The 18,144-nt window shown below is 40.8% G+C and overlaps 2 protein-coding genes across 4 annotated transcripts in view; one reads left to right on the forward strand and one right to left on the reverse strand.

Moving 5' to 3' along the window:
• Positions 1-18,144, reverse strand: part of IL1RAPL2 (interleukin 1 receptor accessory protein like 2) — a 1,151,831-nt gene that overhangs the window by 531,718 nt on the left and 601,969 nt on the right. The gene's annotated exons all lie outside the window — the stretch shown is intronic.
• Positions 7,290-8,587, forward strand: LOC123797325 (testis-expressed protein 13A-like). Of its 3 annotated transcripts, none has more exons than XM_087859709.1 (2): positions 7,290-7,748; positions 7,856-8,587. In XM_087859709.1, the coding sequence occupies exons 1-2, from the start codon at positions 7,290-7,292 to the stop codon at positions 8,585-8,587; spliced, it is 1,191 nt and encodes a 396-aa protein (XP_087715835.1). The 3 variants fall into 3 exon arrangements, with proteins under 3 accessions (XP_087715835.1, XP_087715836.1, XP_087715837.1); XM_087859710.1 differs by having other exon boundaries at positions 7,859-8,587; XM_087859711.1 differs by having other exon boundaries at positions 7,877-8,587.

The following is an 18,144-nucleotide window of genomic DNA, read 5'->3' on the forward strand; positions in this document are numbered from 1 at the left end:
TCCCAGACAAACAAAAACTAAAGGGGTTTGTGAACACTAAACCACCCTGCAAGAAATATTAAAGGGGACTCTTTGAGTGGAAAGGTAAGACCAAAAGTGACAAAGACAAGAAAGGAACAGAGAAAATCCCCAGAAACATCAAAACAAGTAATGAAATGGCACTAAACACATATCTATAAATAATTACTCTGAATATAAATGGATTAAAAGCTACAATCAAAAGACATAGGGTGTCAGAATGGATAAAAAAAACAAGGGCCATCAATATGCTGCCTAAACAAAATTCATTTTAGACCTAAAGATACTTGCATATTGAAAGTGAGGGGATGGAGAAATATTTATCATGCAAATAGACATCAAAAGAAAGTCAGAGGGGCAAAACTTACATTGGACAAACTAGACTTTAAAACAAAGACTTTAACAAGAGATGAAGAAGGGTACTATATCATAATAAAGGGGACAATCCAAGAAGATCCAACAATTGTAAGTATTTATGCACCCAACATGGGAGGACCCAAATACATAAAACAACTAATAACAAACATAAAAGGAAGTAATTGCTAATGATACAATAATAGTAATGGTCCTCAACACCCCATTTACATCAATGGACAGATCATCTGAACAGAAAACCAGCAAGGAAACAATGGCTTTGAATGACACACTGGACCAGATGGACTCAACAGATATATTCAGAATATTCCATCCCAAAAGAGAAGAATACACATTCTTTTCAAGTGCACATGGGACTTTCTCCAGAACAGATCACATATTAGGTCACAAATCAGTCTCAACAAATACAAAAAGACTGAGATCATACCATATATATCTTCTGACCACAACACTGTGAAATTTGAAGCCAAACACAAGAAAAAATTTGGAAAGACCAAAAATAAAGTGGAGGTTAAACAACATGCTACTAAACAATGAATAGGTCAGGGGCGCCTCGGTGGCTCAGCTGGTTAAGTGTCCAACTCTTGGTCTCGGCTCAGGTCATGATCTTGTGGTTGTGGGCTTGGGCCCCATGTTGGGCTCTGTGCTCAGTGCAGAGTCTGCTTCTGATTCTCTCTCACTCTCCCTCTCCCTCACACACACTCTCTCTCTCAAATAAATAAATAAAATCTTAAAAAAAAATTAATGGGTCAACCAGGAAATCAGAAAAGAAATAAAAAAAGATAGATGGAAAGAAATGAAAATAAAAACACAATGGTCCAAAAAATTTGGGATGCAGCAAAAGCATTCCTAAGAGGGAAGTTTATAGCAACACAGACCTACTTCAAAAAGAAAGAAAAATCTCAAATATACACCCTAACATTAAACGTAAAGAGCTAGAAAAAGAACAATAAATGAAGCCTAAAGCCAGCAGAAGGAAGGAAATAATAATGATTGTAATATATATTATTTATAATAAAATAATATATTTAAATGTATATATGCTAAGTGAAATAAGTCAAGCAGAGAAAGGCAATTATCATATGGTTTCACTCATATGTGGAACATAAGGAATAGCACAGAGGACCACAGGGGAAGGGAGGGAAAACTGAATGGGAAGAAACCAGAGAGGGAGACAAACTATGAGACACTCTAGACTCCAGGAGCAAAACTGAGGGTTACAGAAAGGAGAGGGGTGGGGGAATGGGCTAACTGGGTGATGGGTATTAAGGAGAGTACATGTGGTGGTGAGCACTGGGTGTTATATGCAACTAATGAATCATTGAACACTACATCAAAAACTAATGATGCACTAAATGTTGGCTAATTGAACATAATATAAATAAATAAACACTAAATAGATAAATAAAAATATATAATTAAAATAAAAAGATTATAATAAAACAGAAATTAAAAAACAACAATAGAATAGATCAATGAAATCAGGAGCTGGTCCTGTGAAAAAAAAAATCAATAAAATTGATAAACCTTTAGCCAGACTTATAACAAAGAAAAAAGACCCAAACAAGTAAAATCACAAATGAGAAAGGAGAAATAACAACTGACACCACAGAAATACAATTATAAGAGAATATTATGAAAAACTATATGCCAACAAATGGAACAACCTGGAAGAAATTGATAAATTCCTAGAAACATATAAACTACCAAAACTGAAACAGGGAGAAATAGAAAACTTGAACAGACTGGTAATCAGCAAAGAAATTGAATCAATCATAAAAAATCTCCCAACAAATAAACGTCCAGGGCCAGGTAGCTTCACAGGAGAATTCTACCAAACATTTCAAGAAGAGTTAATACCTATACTTCTCAAACTATTCCAAGAAATAGAAAAGGAAGAAAAACTTAAAAATTCATTCTATGAGGCCATCATTACCCCAATACCTAAACCAGATAAAGACTCCACTAAAAAAGAGAACTACAGGCCAATATCTCTGATGAACATGGATGCAAAAATTCTTAAAAAAAATACTAGCAAACCAATTCCAAAGTACATTAAAAGAAGCATTCACCATGATTAAGTGGGATTTATTCCTGGGCTACAAAAGTGGTTCGATATTTGCAAATCAATCTGATACACCACATTAATAAAAGAAAGGATAAGGACCATATGATCCTCTCAATCGATGCAGAAAAAGGATTTGAAAAAATACAACATCTATTCATAATAAAAACTCTCAACAAAGTAGGTTTAGAGGAAACAAACCTCAACAAAATAAAGACCAAGAACAAGCCACAGCTAATATCCTCAATGGGAAAAAACTGAGAAAATTTCCCCTAAGGTCAGGCACAAGACAGGGATGTCCACTCGCACCACTGTTATTTAACATAGTACTGCAAATCCTAGTCACAGTAGTCAGACAACAAAAAGAAATAAAATGCATCCAAATCAGCAAGGAAGAAGTCAAACTTTCACCATTTGCAGATGGCATGATACTCTATATGAAAACCTGAAAGATTCCACCAAAAAATTGCTAGAACTGATGCAATTCAGCAAATTTGCAGGATACAAAATCAACATACAGAAATCTGTTGCACCTCTATAGACCAATAATGAAGCAGCAGAAAGAGAAATTAAGGAATCAATCCCATTTACAATTGCAACAAAAACCACAGGATACCTAAAAATAAACTTAACCAAAGAGGTGCAAGACTGGTAATCTGAAAACTATAAAACGCTGATGAAAGAAATTGAAGATGACACATAGAAATGGACAGATATTCCATGCTCATGGTTTGGAGAATGAACATTGTTAAAATGTCTGTACTACTGAAAGCAATCTACAATCCCTATCAGTCCCTATCAAAATACCATCAGCATTTTTCACCAAGCTAGAACAATCCTAAAAATTGTATGGAACCACAGAAGACCCTGAATAGCCAGAGCAACCTTGATAAAGAAAAGCAAAGCTGGAGGCATTGCAATCCCAGATTTCAAGTTATGTTACAAAGCTATATTGATGAAAACAGTATGGTACTGTCACAAAACAGACACGTAGATCAAAAGAACAGAATAGAAAACCCAGAAATGAACCCACAGCTATGTGGTCAATTAATCTTCAACAAAGCAGGAAAGAACTTTCAATTGGAAAAAGACAGTGTCTTACACAAATGGTGTTGGGAAAACTGGAGAGGAACATGCAAAAGAATGAAACTGGACCACTTTCTTACACCAGACACAAAAATAAATTCAAAAAGAGTTAAAGACCTAAATGTGAAACAGGAAACCATTAAAATCCCAGAGGAGAACACAGGCAGTAACCACTTCGACATTGGCCATAGCACCTTCTTTCTACATATGTCTCCTGAGGCAAGGGAAACAAAAGCAAACATTGAACTATTGAGGCTGCATCAAAATAGAAAGCTTCTGCACAGCAAAGGAAATAACAAAACTAAAAGACAACATTTGGAATGGGAGAAGATATTTGTAAATGACATATCTGAGAAAGGGTTAATATCCAAAATCTATAAAGAACTTCTCAAACTCAACACCCAAAAAATGAATAATCCAATCTAAAAATTAGCAGTAGACATCACTCATCATCAGGGAAGTACAAAATCAAAACTACAATGAGATACCGTCTCACACCTGTCAGAATGGCTGAAATCAACAACACAAGAAACAACAGGTGTTGGTGAAGACGTGGAGAAAAGGAACCCTCCAGCACTACTGGTGGGAATGCAAACTGGTGCAGCCACTCTAGAAAATAGTATGGACGTTCCTCCTCCATTTAAATTTAAAATAGAACTACCTAAATAGAACTACTTAAATTTAAAAATAGAACTACCCTATGATCCATCAATTGTACTACTAGGTATTTACCCAAAGAATTCAAAAATACTAATTCAAAGGGATACATGCACCCCAATGTTTATAGATAGCAGCATTATCTAAAATAACCAAATTAGGGAAATAGCCTAAATGTCCACAGACTGATGAATGCATAAATAACACACACACACACACACACACACACACACACACACACACAAACACACACACAATGTAATATTACTCAGCCATAAAAAAGAATGAAATCTTGCCATTTGCAACAACATGGATAGAGCTAGAAAGTATTCTGCTAAGTGAAGTAAGTCAGTCAGAGAAAGACAAACACCATGTAATTTTACCCATATGTGGAATTTAAGAAAAACAAATGATCATAGGGGGAAAAAAGAGAGAGAGAAAGACAAACCAAGAAATAGATTCTTAACTAAAGAGAACAAACTGACAGTTACCAGAGGGGAGGTAGGTGGGGGGACAGGTGAAATAGGTAATGGAGATTAAGGAGTGCACTTGTGATGAGCACAGAATGATGTATGGAAGTGTTGAATCACTATATTGTACACCTGAAACTAATATTACACTGTATGTTCACTAACTGGAATTTAAATTAATACTTTAAAAAATGGCTTACTTCAATCTTCTAAAAGTATTTAATAGCAGAATGGAAGAATAGTAGCATACAGATACAAGTGATCACAAGCTGAAGTCCATGTTTACAATGTTATGGAAGGAATAAAAAAGGGTAAAAAAATATTCTGAGGCCAGAAGCAGAGAAGGCCAAGGAGTAAACAGGGCAGCTGCTATAAAACCATCAGTGAGAGCGGAGAGTGGCAAGAAGAGAACTGTCCTCAGCACCCTGTTCTTCTTGCTCTATATCTTCTCCCTGGATTATTTCAACCGCTACTTGGAACCCAACTTCCACTTTTCAATATTATATCTCCAGCCCTGATGTCTTTCCTAAGTACTAGACTCATATATTTAACTGCCTGTGGGGTATCTCTATTACGATGCCCCAAAGATATCTCAATATCAATATGTGCACAAGGGTGAACTCCCTCCCAAACAACTTCTCTTTCATTTTCCATCTAAGTCTACAGCATCACTATCTATTTAGTTCCCTGTATCTGAAATCTGGGAATTACCCTACTCATTTTCTCATCCCTGTCCCTGACACTCCTATGAATTCTATCAACCAAAGAGCTCTCTACACTCTTCTCTCCATTCTAACATCTACTGCTCTAGTTTACATATTGAATTACTGTGACATCCCCTAATGGGTCTCCTGACTCCAGTATCTCCCCTCTTTCCTTGCCATTCCAATTTCTACATTATCTCCTGAATGATCTTTCTACAGAAGTCACTGTAGAACAAGCCAAAACATGAACCCTTTCCATATAATTTATATAAACCCTTTCCAGACAAATAATTTAAAATACACAAACTGAAATGGGAAAAAAAAGACAACGGTTTAAAAAGAGAGCTAAAACAGTGGGATTTAAACCTCTGGCATTTAACCACCTTCTTAAGTAATATTTTGATGCCTGATACATTATTTTTTTCTATCTGACACAAGACCCTTAGAGAAGAAATGTTATCTATTTCAATGTAGTTCATAGAACAAAACATAATTCCCATGTAATAAATAATGAATTTCTGATTTTTCAAATAGAAAAATAAATTAAAACCCAAAATGAGTATACTTCTGCATGGCCAGTCCCTTCAGTGCATAAATGTTGGCACATAAAAGAGAATGAAGAGTTAAATTAGAAAGGTAGACTAAACTGAGATTCTAATATGAGGCCGAGGAGTGTGTCACAGGAAGCCATGAAATATTCTTAAACTTGAAAGTAGTATGATCATAGGAAAGATTAGGGGTTAGAAAGAGATTAAAGTTAGGGAGATTATCTAGGAGACAATGTGGGCACTCTCTAAATGGGAATGGGTGTCAAAAGAAGTTTCTGATGTAGCAACAAGACTAGGGGACCAACTTGCTGTATTACTAATGGCAAGTGGTGTTGATGATTTTGAGGTTTCTATACTGAACATAGGAATATAGGAGGAGAATCATCTCTAGGTAAAAAGTGTGAACATTTGGCTTTTGGATATCTTTGGGATATGTAGGAAATATGAGTCTAAACCAGGAGCTGGCAAACTACAGGCCAAATCCTGCCAGTTGCCTATTTTTATACATAAAGTTTTACCGGAATATAGCCATGCTTATTTCTTCAAGTATTTTTTACAGCTGCTTTTATGCTACAAGTAGTTGGGGCAGAGATCTTTTGCCTACAAAGCCTTAAATGATTACTACCTGGCCTTTTACGTAAAAAAAAATTGCTGACCCTCGTATTCCAGTTCAGTAGTGTCTGGAATACAAGATACAGAATCTCTTTGGCGCGGGGTGAGGGGGGTGGCTTTTTCTGTTCTAGAACATTCCACCTTGGATAGGGGCGGGGCCCCTGATGTGGAACAAACCATTATGGTGGGGATGGAGAATAGCGGATGAAACGTTTTGTACTTGATTATATTCTCAGTTTTGTCTTCTCTCACCACTCCTGTTGTTTCCCCGCCTTCAGGGACTTTCAACAACGTAGCGGGTTCTCTTATGTCCTGGAGCTTGGGAGGAAACTTCCTCACAAATTCCCTACCACCCCCACTGTCTCTGGAAGTTGGAACAGTCCCAGAGTAAAAGCTTCGAGGGTTAGCCTGGAAAATTCCTTTCCTCGGAGCCCCTAAACGGAGAGACATACGCTTTCTCTTTCGGTACCGTAGGCAAGGCAGGTAGGTCCGCACCTCCTCTAACCCCAGCTAGAGAGGCGAAGCCTGTCGAGGAGCGTACTATGGCAGGGGGCAAGCCCCTCGGGCGTCTTTATGAGGGTCTGAGGGGCGGTGGGGCGGGGTAGGGGGTGGGGCGGGGCAGGGGGTGGGGCGGGGTGGGGCAAGGCGATCAGATGGGAAGAGACTGAGTGGGGACGGGCTAAAGGGGAGGGGAAAGAGCAACTGGTTGATTCATCCCACAGAGCCAGCCAAGCCCCTAAAGCCCTCAGCCATTATGGCCTTGAAACCCGAGGACCCCAGTGGTGGGTTCCAGCAAGGCAAGGTGGTAGCCTTCATCAATGAGAAGATGGCCGGGCACGCGAAAGGCCCCGAGTTCTACCTTGAGAATATATCCCTGTCCTGGGAGGAGGTGGAGAACAAGCTCAGGGACATCCTGGAGGACAGCGCGGTGCCCAGCGAGGCCAAAGACGCCTGTGCCTGGAGCAGCCTGGCCCTGGGCGTGCGCTTTGCCCACAGGCAGAGCCAGTTACACGGGCACAGGGTACACTGGCTGCAGGACTTCGCCAAACTGCATAAGTCCGCTGCACAGGCCTTGGCCTCAGACCTAAAGGAGCTCACAGCGCAGCAGGAGATGGAGCGCAAGGAGGCAGCCTTCCAGCTGCGGCAGACACAAGAAAACCTGGCAGAGATGCGCAAGGAAAGAGACCTCCTGAGGTGGAAGCTCCTCCAGACTGTAAGATTACCTCGACTTGATCCCTGCCCCATCTCCTAGCCCCATTTCCCTGCCCCACCCTCTCACTGTCCCCAGAAGAGGTCTTAATCCTGTCCACTTCTCTCCAGGAGCTGGGGTCTCCGCAGAAGCGGGAGCGGGTCCAGGTCGCAGAGGAGACAGGCCTGGCTACTGCCAGTGGGGCTGGAACAGAAGGAGCAGGTGAGGAGGAAGAGGAGGCAGTGGCTGCTGCTACTTCTGCTCCAGCTACTTCTGCTCCAGCTGCTGGCACCACAGGAAGAGGAAGAAGAAGACAAAAGGATGCTGAAGGGGCAGAGGCCACCAAGAAGCTGGGTAGAAGCCCTGTGCACCTTCCTGGAGCTAAGGAGCAGAAAAATTACACCTCTGGTGGGCAGAGAGAGGGAGATCTCAGGTCAGTGGAAACAACCATGTTTTATTTCTCTGGGACCCTCAAGCCTGGGTCCAGAGTCACACCATCACCCCTTCCTGTCCAGCTCCCTCCCTCATTCACATACTCCTATTCATGCCCCTCATCCCCCTTCCCAGCTGTGCCCACACCATCCCCACCAGCAGCAACATTCACAGCAGAAGCTCCATCTCTGACATCTCCCAACAGGAAGCCCTCTGATGTTAGCTCACGGTCAGATGGGGGGTCCCAGGGAACAGACCCTCAAGAATCCCAAAGAGACCGGAGAGACTCCGAACCCCATCAGCAGAGAAGACCTCCCATATTTCGCAGGCCTGGGGACTGGGACTGCCGTTGGTGTAAAGCTGTGAATTTTTCACGGAGAGAAATTTGCTTCCGCTGTAGGAGGGGAACTTGGCGGCAAAGCCCTCAGTGAATTCAGAAATGTGAAATAGAACAGAAAATCCCAATGGGAAATCAATTTTTAGAGGGAGGGGGAGAGGTAGGGGAGGGTTTGGGAAAAGGGGGAAAAGGCAGGGTGTGCAAATGGGGCAAGGGTGTTGCAAGAGAGGTAGAAAAGTGGGCTGGGAGGTGGGGTATGGGGTGGTGGCTGGGGAGGGCATAGATTGGGTAGTTGGGGGGGTAAAACATAGACAGACTTATTCTGATGATCTCTTTTGTGTTCCAGAACATTAGCATTCCACACCTTTTTAGTATGTGTCTCCCTCCCCAACCCTAGTATCTGGTGGACCTGAGCAGCCACGCATATGACAACCCACCCCTCTCCCCACCTAGGCTGTATATGATTGGTGCAGGAGTGGTCACCTGACCCATCCTGAGCCAAACAGGTCTCACACTAGAGAATCTGAACAGAGAGGCCGATTCCATAGTTGGGGTGGTGTTGGGTAAGGAAACAGTGGGTCATTTGGAATTGGGGCCATGGCCTGGTCCTGGCTGTCAGGGAGCAGAACTGTGTGCTTTATAGAAGCCAAGTGTCTTAGAGGATGCCAGAATGAGGTCCCAGGGAGCAGACAAGCACAGAGAAGCAGCACAGGAGTTGATCCAGCAACCTCAGAGATGGACAGAGTGGTAGCATGACCACTTTTCCACTTCCTGCAATTGTGCTGCATGAAAATACACTATACACAGATCCCCTTTTCTTTAAACTAACTTGAGTGAGTTCCTCTTCTGGGCAACCAGATTATTTCCAAGTCAGAAATTGGCACCAGAAGAGCATTTGCAAACCACAGACTGTCAAAATGTCCGAACTGGCTGGGGAGGAGTATCAGAGAGTGATGGGTAGTGAGGATTCCTGCATCCCAAGATCTCCAGGAAGGAACTGGACAGGAAGCTTGTTCATGTTCTGATCAAGTTATATCGTGAGAAATGATCAAAACAGGCCTGTAGTTAACCCTGGGCTTACAACACAGCAGAGATTTGCCACCCCTAAGAAAATCCTTTAGGTCTACAAACAGGGGACAGCAGCACCAGTTGCAGACAAGGAGGGATCCTGAGAGATTCTCTCTCCCAACCCACCACCAGAATAATAGTGGGAGGGGGAATCTGGCTACAGAGCCCTAAGTGAATTCATGAATGTGAAATAAAACCTATCCCAAAGGGAAATCAATTTCCAGAGGGAGGGGGTAAACTGGGAAAAGGGGAGGGGAGAGGATGGTCTGTGTCTCCTTTCTCATGACTGCGAGTGGTACTGAGGGAGGCTAAATGTATGGTTTAGCTCACAGTTGGAAGGATGGTGAGGTGTCACACCTGGACCAGACTGAGACAACTAGAGGAGCCTTGGACATTACCTGGGGACTGTGGACCTAGAAACTGAAGCTTTCATGGGCTTGGGACATCTCTGCAGCATCTGGACGTGACTTTGAGGTGTCTCATTTGGGAACAGATACAGATAATCATTTTCAAGATTTGGGGCCAGATCCCTAGGTAGTTATTAAAGGGCCTATACTTGTCAGAAATATCCTTAGACTTGTTTAAATTCCTCTAGCACAGGGTTTCACAACTTTAGTAGTCTTGATACTTTCGGCTGGATACTTAGGTGTTTCAGGGGACCATCCTGTGCATTTAGGATGTTTGGCAGAATCCCTAGCCTCTACACACTAGATGGCAGTAGCACCTACTCGTCCACTGTGACAACTGAAAATGTCTCCAGATACCATAACATGTCCACTGGAGGGCAAAATCACCCCTGGTTGGGAGCCATGTAGGCAATAAGGTCTTAAAGAGTAGTCAAAACAGGGGAAAGAGAGTTATAAGGAGAGCATGCTCAGCAGTGCCAAGGGCTGCAGGGGAGGACCTAAGGAGGAGAAAAAGTGATTTTTGAGCAGATATGGGGCGGGGAGGGGCAGAAACCAAACTGCAAGGACCAGGGACTAAGTGGGAAGCAAAGAAGTGCAGTCAGTGAAGGAGGCTCTTCAAGGACTCCTGGCTGCGAGGGGAAGGAATGGGGTAGGATACATGGCTAAGAGATAACAAGGTTCTTTTGAATATGGGAGAACTTGACCCATGGAGGAGACGGCTGAAGAAAGCTTGAAAGCACAGGAAATATGTGAAAGAAGGGAATACACCCTGTATACTGTTTTTGAGGCATGTCCATTGTACTGTTCAAAGAAAAAAATATGTATGAAACAAAACCCCCAAAGTTCTCTAAGTGTACATATGTGTATGTATAGTATAGATTTATGTGTGCCTTATGTTATAGATTGGTGTTTGAAAAAGCATGAAAAGGACTGGAAAAACTTTTTTTTTCTTTAAAAAAAAATGGCGTAGGGTGGGGCAGTAGGATAGAGGGCTTCTACTTTATACACTTCTTTGTTGTGAAAATAAAATAAATGTTTACAGATATGCAAAAAAAAGGATGTGAATTTGCTGACTTGAATGGGTTTAGAAAGGCCACCTCTTCCTTTGGGACAGGAGAAGAGGAGAGCAGACACTGATCTATGTGGCAAAAAGATGGGAAGTGAAGAGGGTTCCCCCATGTGTCCCTTAGACAAGGCACCCAAGAATGAGGACAGAAGCATGGTGCACTGGGTGTTATACGCAACTAATGAATCATCGAACTTTACATCAGAAACCAGGGATGTACTGTATGGTGACTAACGTAATATAATAAAAAAACATTTAAAAAAAAGAAGGTCTGGGTGGGGATGGGGGCTTCTGGGTAGTGGCATATTTAGGAATATGGCATATTTATGGGGAGGTGGGGAGTGGGGGACGGAAAGGATCATCAAGCTACACAGAGGATCCAATTAGGATAGGACCCAACTGAAAGAAAACCAAAGGGGAGGGCAATGGGGGAGCCCAGCAAGGCCACTGGAAAGGAAGGTGAGTAGTACTGGGAGGGGTACCAGACACAAATCTCTGGTGTTACAACTTGTTTTCATAATTTATTTTTTTCAAGAAAAGATTCAATCAGTTTTGGATTTAGGGTTTATGTTTGGTAGGATTCAGGATAAATACTGACATTCTTATGATTTCATGTGTTACAGCCATTTTTAAGTTTTTTTCTCTATATGTCCAGAGGAAAGAATTTAATAAAATTAATTCCATTTTTATCACTAAATATCCTCAATAAACCCAACAGAGGTGATCTGACTTGGCCTTTGAGCCTTTGGGCTAGCATGCTTAGTGAGATGGGCAGCTAAAGAATAAAATGGCTTTAAAAATGATGGTGCTGGAAGAAAGACCCAGCTCTAATGGGCAAGGAAAGGGGATGAAAGTTTCACAGGGGCCAATGTCTAAGTCAAAAACTGGTTTTTACCTCTGTAAAAATGATAATGATGCTCTCTGGGCTTGCATTTGAGGTAATGGCAGGCAAAGTAGTGAAAGGGAATGACCAGGGAAGGTACCTCTGACTTTTCTTTTTCTACTCTTTCTAATGACCTATCCACACTCTGGGAAGTCAAACTTGGCTACACCTTTCTCTAAAATAACGGAAAGTAAAAATAACTCAAACCACATTTTATTTAGAAACAACAGTGCTTTTTCATCTTTGCTTTATATCATGTGGGATCAAAGTCAAAAGTTTGCCAGAACATTTATACAAAGACATTACCTAATAGGAAACTTCCCTAAATGCGTTAAAAATCAGAATTTTCTGTGGCTTTGCACCCTGCTGTAAATGTGGTGTTTCCATCATCATTCTTTGCACTGTCTTAATAATTGCCTCCCTGCTTATCTATTTCTGTTTCTATTGGCAAAACTTTAACATATCAGGGGAAAAAAGGGTTCATGTGACCAAATTAAAAACCTCCAGACCCTAGTGATCAGAGGGTTACAGCTAGTGAGTCAGCAACCAACATGTATGGAAAGCCTGCTCTGCCCTATGTGTGTGTGAAGTGTGTGGGGGGGTAGTCTATGGGTAAGCTTTAGACCCAGTGAAAAAGGAGGAGGAAGGGCAAGAGGGAGGGAGCAGTACAGAGAGAGATTTCACCTGAGAGTAAAAGAGATGAATGTAAATACGAAACATGGTGAAACCACTCTCCTTTATGGGTAGCTGAAGGAAGGCACTGGTAAAAGGCAGAATAATGGGGCTGAAAAATAACAAAATGTATATGACATCTCTCCACCCAGGTAAATGTATACTGCCTTAGTCGTGAAGAATATATTCTGGTCTCAAAATAGGAAGATACAGATTCGTGTTAACCTGGGTTTTATGTTAATGAGAGCAAGGTGATGTGGAATTCTACCTCACCCCCCTATTTAGTTTTTCTGTTTCATAGCCATAGATCCAGACTGTACCTACTAAAGTTTAACCAGCTCTCTTGCCAAAGTGGATCACTTTACAACGGTGAAAGAATGGGGATGGCTCCATGTGAATTCATCCCCATCCCTGAGAAAACAAGTTGGAGTGCATGTGCTGAGTGACAATCCTGAGGTCAGCAGGATCTCCTTTTGTTAATAAGGGGAGTCAGAGAAGGGAATTTACCCCCTTTAAACATACACTTTCTCCATGGAAACAGCATCTGCTAAAAACATGCATTGTTGTGTGACTATAAGTTAAGGTACTCATTAGTTGTGTCTTCTAACTTGTTTTCTAAGAATTGGTCAGTGTCTTAGTCTCTTAAAGTCTAATGCTCCAAAAATATATCTAGTTATTGTTAGTTTCACATTCAGTAAAAAGGCCTTGATAAACTCAGATTCCAGCCAAACCGACCTACCTCCCTGTTTTTCCCTGTGCATAGCCCATGTTTTACTGCCTCCTTGCCCTCAAACACTGTTCTATCTGCCTGGGAAAGCCTCCACTATCACCACCTGTTTAGATCCTCAAGAACCATCTCAGGGGCGTCTGAGTCGCTCAGTTGGTTAAGCGTCTGCCTTCAGCTCGGGTCATGATACCAGGGTCCTGGGGTTGAGCCCTGCATCAGGCTCCCCACTCGGAGGAGAGCCTGTTTCTCCCTCTCCCTCTGCCAGCCGCTCCCCCTGCTTGTGTGCTCTCTTTCTCTCTCAAATAAATAAATAAAAATCTTTAAAAAAAAAGAACCATCTCAAACACCCCTGATTTTATAAGTCAAAATCTTGTTCCTTACTCTCTGCTACTATTTTATCTCTATCTTTCTTATAGCACTTCACTTTCTCTCATATGTGATGGAATAAAAGACATTAAGTTAGTATTGGCAGCTTTCCCCTTCTCCCTGCCCTCTAAAGATAATCATCTTTTTGGCTGCATGGGTCTCTCCAAATCCAGCAACTTCTATGGAGATTCTTAGTATGCCAGATCAGTTCCTGAGCTTTTCTGTGCAGAACAGTTGTAATAGGCAGAAAGAGCTGAAAAACTGCAAGGAACAATGCTAGTTCAATTAAGTAGCACTGGAAAGGGAAGCAAGATCTTAGAAAGAAGAAAATAAGTGATAGAGGATGAAAAAGGAAAAAAGAAGAAAAACTTGCAGGGGATACATTCCAGAGTGAATTTTTTTAGTTGAGAATGAGGAGTGATTAGAGTTTTCTGGGTAGCTGTAGTGTGTAAGAGATATTGAACATGAAAGTAATATGAAAAGCTGATCTTGAATGTTGCTGGGCATTACAAATTGGCTTCCCCTTGATGTTTTTCAAAGGACTATAGTAAATCCTTAGTCAAACTTTTAAAATTGTTTAGTTGCTATACTGTTTCCTAGGATACAATTAGATGCTGAACCACATGGAATCCTGTCTTTTATTTGAGTTTTATTTGCTTGATTGTAATCTGTATACATGCCCTAATTCCTGTTTTAATCTGTTAGAAGGCAGGAGGACTGTCATTTGTTTTTGACTTTTCGGTACCTTTCACAGAGTAGATGTTCAATAAATATTTGTTTAGTGACTAACAGATACCTAAGACCTGAAATGATATCAGCTAAAAAGTATCCCTTATATTAAAAAGCAAAATAAAACCGTAGTTAGGAAGGAATGTGCTCTCACTTTTCTACCAGTGTGAAATACTTCACCTTTAGAATGAATGGAAGGAAGTGGTTTCACGCAATATATTCTTGAAAAATATAACCCTACATTCATAATACCTTATATTCATTATATTCATGCTAGCACTTGGTCATATACTGATATATATATATACTTCTCTAATTGATTCATCATGAATCATCTATCTTGGAAATTTGGGAGTCAGAGTAAACAGATGAAGGAAAGTCAGCTAAGGATATACATCCAGCAGGGTTCCTCCATCTCTTATTTTTTGGTAGAGAACAACTTTTAAGCATGTCCATGTTTCGAAACTGATAAATGGTCATAAAGGGTTTCAAACTCTGTAAGACAAGTAATCTGGTTTTATCTCAAAATTTCTGATTTAACTTGATCCTCACTTATCATGAACTAAGAATCTCTATTTCACTGTCCTCTGCTGTGCATCTTTAATCAACAGAATCTCATCTTCATCACCAGATGCTATTTTACACTGAAGAAACTGAAAACAGAATCACAGAATTTTATACAGGCTAGAATTAAGCATATCTCATTTGCTGTAATATACAAATACCTATGAAGAACAGTAAAAATAAGTAATAAAAGAAAATACAGTAAAAAAAAAACTGATTATGTGCATGAGCCACACAGACTTGGGTCCAAGTCTCAACTCCACCATTTAATAGCCATGTGTCACTGGGCAAGTTCTTTAACCTCTATCAGTACCAGTTTTATCATCTTCAATAATATGACCTACCTCATAGAGCTACTGAGGATTACCACAGTGTTTGCCATATAATAAGGGCTAAAAAAAATCAGAGCTAGTAGTAATAGTGGTATCAGTAGTAAATGTAGAAATAAGAGATAATGTGTTGAGCATTTATTCTATGTCTGCTTTGGTGCTAAGTGCTCATCAGCATTTCCTGGGGTAAACACTATTATCCTTGCTCCTCTTCAACTGTTCTCTCTCTCTAAGTTAAGAATACAATGATTTACTCAGTAGCTTAAGTCAAAAACATAGAAGTCATCCTTTATTCAACTATTTCATTTTTCACATCCAATGCATCAGTAAGTCCTGTCGGGTCATCCTTCAATACATATCTTGGCTCCCTTCTCTTCTCCCCATCTCCTTAGCTACCACCCCAATCCAAGCTTACCATCATATATCTCCCCTCAACTGAAATAATTCCTTCCCAGCTTGGTCTCTTTGCTTATCTCCCTACAATCCATTCTCACTGGGGCAGCCAGAGTGATCTTTTAAAAATAGAAATCTGATCATGTTTTTCCCCAGCTGAAAATAAACAAACTATAACACTCTCCATTTGCCTCTGATTACTAATAAAAATCAACTTCTTATTCTGGCCCACAGTATGCAGCAGGATCTGACCTATGCCTGCCTCTCCAGCCTTATCCAGTACCATTTTTCCTCAGTTCACTGTATGCCACCCACCCTGGCCTTTTTTAGTTTCCTTGAATATAACAAGCCTGTTCCTGTTTCATGACCTTTGCACTTGCTGTTCACTCTGACTGGCACACTGTTCCCACAGATCTTCACAAGGCTGGTTCCTTCCTGCCATGCAGGTACCAGCTTATAAGTCCCTTTCTCTGGGAGGCCCTTCTTGACCAATCAACCAAAAATGGCCTTCCAGTCACTCTTGTAACATGACCTTTTTTAATTCTCACCATCAGTACTACCCAACATAGTCTTGTGAATGTATTTGTACATTTCTCCCACTCTAGAAGATAAGTTCCAGGAGAGTAGGAACTTTAATCTGAGCTATATGTCAAACACCTACTGCAAGTGTTCAAAATATCTTAAGTTGAATAAACAAATTTTCATTTTCCAGGTGAGGAAATCAAGGCACAGGTCACACAACTAAAATACACCATTACTCCCTCGGTTAAAATTGGAGTCAAAACCTAGTAGTACAGAGTTTGTAAACTGTGAGTCTACTGGTTGAATCTGAGTGGAGACTCTTGGGAGAGGAGCTCAGAAAATTTAAAAAATTGGGGAAATTTCACATAAATATTCAGATTTCAGGTTTTTTGTCAAAAAATCAGAATATCTGGCAATATTTGGCCTATACTTCTATATGGTAACAATAATTTGCATGTCAGGTGGCTGCCCAACTTTAACTGAGACATAGCTCATTTACTCATTCAATAATCATTTGTTGAGCATTTACTATGTGCCATATACTTCCTAGGCTCTTGAGCTATATTAGTGAGCAGAAAAGACAAAGATCTCTATTCTTAAGGAGCTTACATTCTAGCAGAAGGAGATAGAAAATAAACAATAAATACGATAGGTAGATTATATATATCACAAAAGTTGATAATTGTTATGGAAAAAATAAGAGCTAGGTAAGAAGTATCAGGAGTACAGGGGATGGTGACTGAGTGGAAGAGAATCTTAAGATTATATATAAATAAAATAGTCAAGGAAGATACATTGATAAGGCTAAAATAGAGGAAACTGTACAATTGAAGGAAATGAGGGAGTTAATCATGTAGCTATAGGAGAAAAAAGCACTCTAGACAGAGGTAACAGTCAGTGCAAAAACCCTAAAGCTGGAGTATACCTGTCTGAGAGTATACTTGTTTGAGAAACAGTAAGGTCAGAGGGCCTTGTAGGCCCTAGTAAGGTCTTGGTTTTAATTCCAAATGAAATGGGATGCCATCGGAAGGTCCTGAGTACAACAGAAACATTATGTGACTACTGATTGAAGGGGGACATGTAGAAAAGCAGAGAAATCAATTAGAAGTCATTGCGACAACAGAGCTAAGACATGGCAGCTTGGACCAGAGTAATAGCAGTGATATGGAAGGCACAGTTGTGCAATCCCCAAAGTTTGAGGGAGTTAAGACCTTGTGGAATACTGGGGCACCTGGGTGGCTCAGTCAGTTAAACATCTGCCTTTGGCTCAGATCATGATCCCAGGGTCCTGGGATCGAGTCCCTCATCAGGTTCCTTGCTCAGCGAGGAGTCTGCTTCTCCCTCTGCCTCTGCCCTTCCCCCTGCTTATGTTCTCTCTCTCTTTCAAATAAATAAAATCTAAAAAAAAAAAAAAGACCCTGTGGGATAACCTCTTGATCAATAGGACATGGGAGCTGAGAGATAAATTCTCTATTTCTCCTCCTAGGTCAACTATCTTGAAATAACCTCCCTCTTTCCCTGCCTCATTTCCTTTTTCCTTCTTTCTTTTGTCCTTGGGATTATATTCCCTAATACACATTAGCTTTTGCTTCATGTTTTATTTTCTAGGGACCTGTGGTAAGACAGGAGGAAGATCAGAAGTTCAGTTTGGGACATATTAGTTTTGACACCAAGCAGAGATGCTGAAAAGTCTACCGGATAAAAGATTCTGTATTTTAGGAGAGAGATCTGGGCTGGAAGGTATACATGTTGGAGTTACCAGTGTACAGATAGTATGTAGAACTGTAAGACCGTATAAACAAATCATGGAAGGAGAAAGTATGCCTAGAGATGGAAAAAAAAAACTAAAGACCAAGCCCCAGGCCCCCTAACATTAAGGGGGACTATGAGGAACCAGCAAAAGAACTTAAGAAAGGTTAACTGAT

Source organism: Ursus americanus, chromosome X, assembly GCF_024610735.1.
Source record: "Ursus americanus isolate L20-20 chromosome X, mUrsAme1.1.p, whole genome shotgun sequence".
NCBI classification, from domain to species: domain Eukaryota; kingdom Metazoa; phylum Chordata; class Mammalia; order Carnivora; family Ursidae; genus Ursus; species Ursus americanus.